The sequence below is a fragment of the Belonocnema kinseyi genome, chromosome 10 (genome assembly GCF_010883055.1).
Source record: "Belonocnema kinseyi isolate 2016_QV_RU_SX_M_011 chromosome 10, B_treatae_v1, whole genome shotgun sequence".
NCBI lineage: Eukaryota > Metazoa > Arthropoda > Insecta > Hymenoptera > Cynipidae > Belonocnema > Belonocnema kinseyi.
In genome coordinates this window covers 35,500,574-35,502,608 of record NC_046666.1, presented here as the reverse complement: position 1 = coordinate 35,502,608, position 2,035 = coordinate 35,500,574, and the positions used below count along the sequence as shown (strand labels likewise).

The 2,035-nt window shown below is 32.3% G+C and overlaps 1 protein-coding gene across 4 annotated transcripts in view; it reads right to left on the bottom strand.

Annotated features, from left to right (window-relative positions):
• Positions 1-1,388: 1,388 nt before the first annotated feature.
• The window catches only part of LOC117182193 (polyubiquitin), a 6,595-nt gene continuing 5,948 nt past the window's right edge, over positions 1,389-2,035 (bottom strand). For 3 of the 4 annotated variants that reach the window (XM_033375254.1, XM_033375256.1, XM_033375255.1), the window contains one exon: positions 1,389-2,035. This exon is cut by the window's right edge and continues 406 nt beyond it. In XM_033375254.1, the coding sequence (XP_033231145.1) occupies positions 1,552-2,035 (484 nt within the window). In that variant the 3' untranslated portion in view covers positions 1,389-1,551. The other variant, XM_033375257.1, reaches the window with a different exon arrangement.

The window sequence follows — 2,035 nt, the reverse complement described above, 5'->3', positions numbered from 1 at the left end:
TTTGACCTTCCCATGACCTTGAACCTGACGCGATAAAGGTCAGCGGACACCAGGTTCGTAATCAGCGACCCCAAAAACCTATAACATATTTTTTTAAATTTTGTTACCGTTTTTTCTCGATTTGACCTTCAAATCACCTTGAACCTGAAACGATACAGTTCAACGGATGCCAGGTTCGTAATTAGCGACTCCAAAAACCTATAACGTATTTTTTTGGACTTTTTTACCGTTTTCTCTCGATAACAATATTAAGAGTTTTTTAACCTTTTTCTACAAGTAAATTTGTTTGCGAAGTTAACCAAGAATGTCAATTTTTATTCTTTTCTTTTGCAATCTTACAAGCACTATTATTTGAACAATGTTAGTTAAAGATGTAAAGTTTGGCCTTTATCCTACGAATAAATTTGTGTTAGAACTAAACTAAGAAAATCTATTCGGTGAATTTTCTATGTTTCTTTGTAAATTTACAAGAACTATTAATTATTGAAAGAATTTCAATTGAAAAATTAAGAGCTTTCTTTTCTTTCTACAAGTAGGCTTCACTTTTTAATACAATTATCTAAAAAATATCTTTCCGAAGATTTTTTTTATCTGATGCTTTGAAAATCTACAACTATTAATTATTTTAAAAATGTTTATCAACATATTTATAGCTTGGCTATTTTTCAAGGAAAAGGAATAATTTGTTTACGGAATGAATTAAGAATATCTTCCGATGATCCTTTTCCACGTTACTTTGTAAATTTATAATAATTATTAATCATTCAAACAATACTCATATACATATTGAGAGTTGGGTATTATTCAAATTTGTTTACGATGTTAACTAAGATTGTCTTCGTGATACCTCTTTTCTAGGTTATTTGTTAAATTTACCAGAATTATTAATTATTGAAAGAAGTTTCCTAAAACGTTTAGAATTTGGCTATTTACTAACGAATAGGGTCATTTTTTTACCAAGGCTTAGTTACAATGCAGCTACATACGAGTTTTTTCGAAGTATTCGCATTCGCCTAAACATTTGGTCCGAAAAGAGGAAAACTGCAGAAAACCATCTCCCAAGTTTAGTCGGGTTTTCAAAAATTCGAATGTCTTTCGTCCTATATAGTATCCATGTGAAGTGGTATATAAATAGAAGTTATTGAAGTAAAAATGATTATCGTGGTATTTTCTACTAGTTTTTTTTTTTTAAATTCGCATTCTTTTTAATTGCACGGGTTGAAAATTTGCTTTTTTTATATAAGCTTTCAACTTTGTTTAAACTTAAAAACCCTAAGCAATAACTATTAAAAACATTGTTAACTTAAAATGTAAAAAGTAGACTTAAAAAAAGGGAATTCAGGACAAAAGGGAAAGATAACCTTAAAAAAGGGCGTCAAACAAAAGAATTAACAACTAAAATCACTTTTATTGAAGCAGAATTAGTTTAAAGGAATAAAAATATCACATTTTCATTACAATATTATACTGACAGTAAAAAAAAACTTTAGCTTGAATTTGTATAATGAACAATTTCCGTCTACCATTCCCTAAAGATCCTCGAAAAGCGTTTTATAAATCACCACCCCTAAGTCTCAGCACAAGATGAAGAGTGGACTCCTTCTGGATGTTGTAATCGGAAAGAGTACGTCCATCCTCCAATTGTTTTCCAGCGAAAATTAATCGCTGCTGGTCTGGTGGAATTCCCTCCTTATCCTGGATTTTTGCCTTCACGTTCTCAATTGTATCGGAAGCTTCAACTTCCAGGGTAATCGTCTTTCCGGTCAGTGTCTTGACAAAAATCTGCATTCCTCCTCTCAGCCTCAGAACCAAATGTAAGGTAGACTCCTTCTGGATGTTATAGTCTGAAAGAGTACGTCCATCTTCCAATTGTTTTCCAGCGAAAATTAATCGCTGCTGATCTGGTGGAATTCCCTCTTTGTCTTGAATCTTAGCCTTAACATTTTCAATCGTGTCGGAAGCTTCAACTTCCAGGGTGATGGTCTTTCCGGTAAGAGTCTTGACAAAAATCTGCATTCCTCCTCGAAGACGAAGA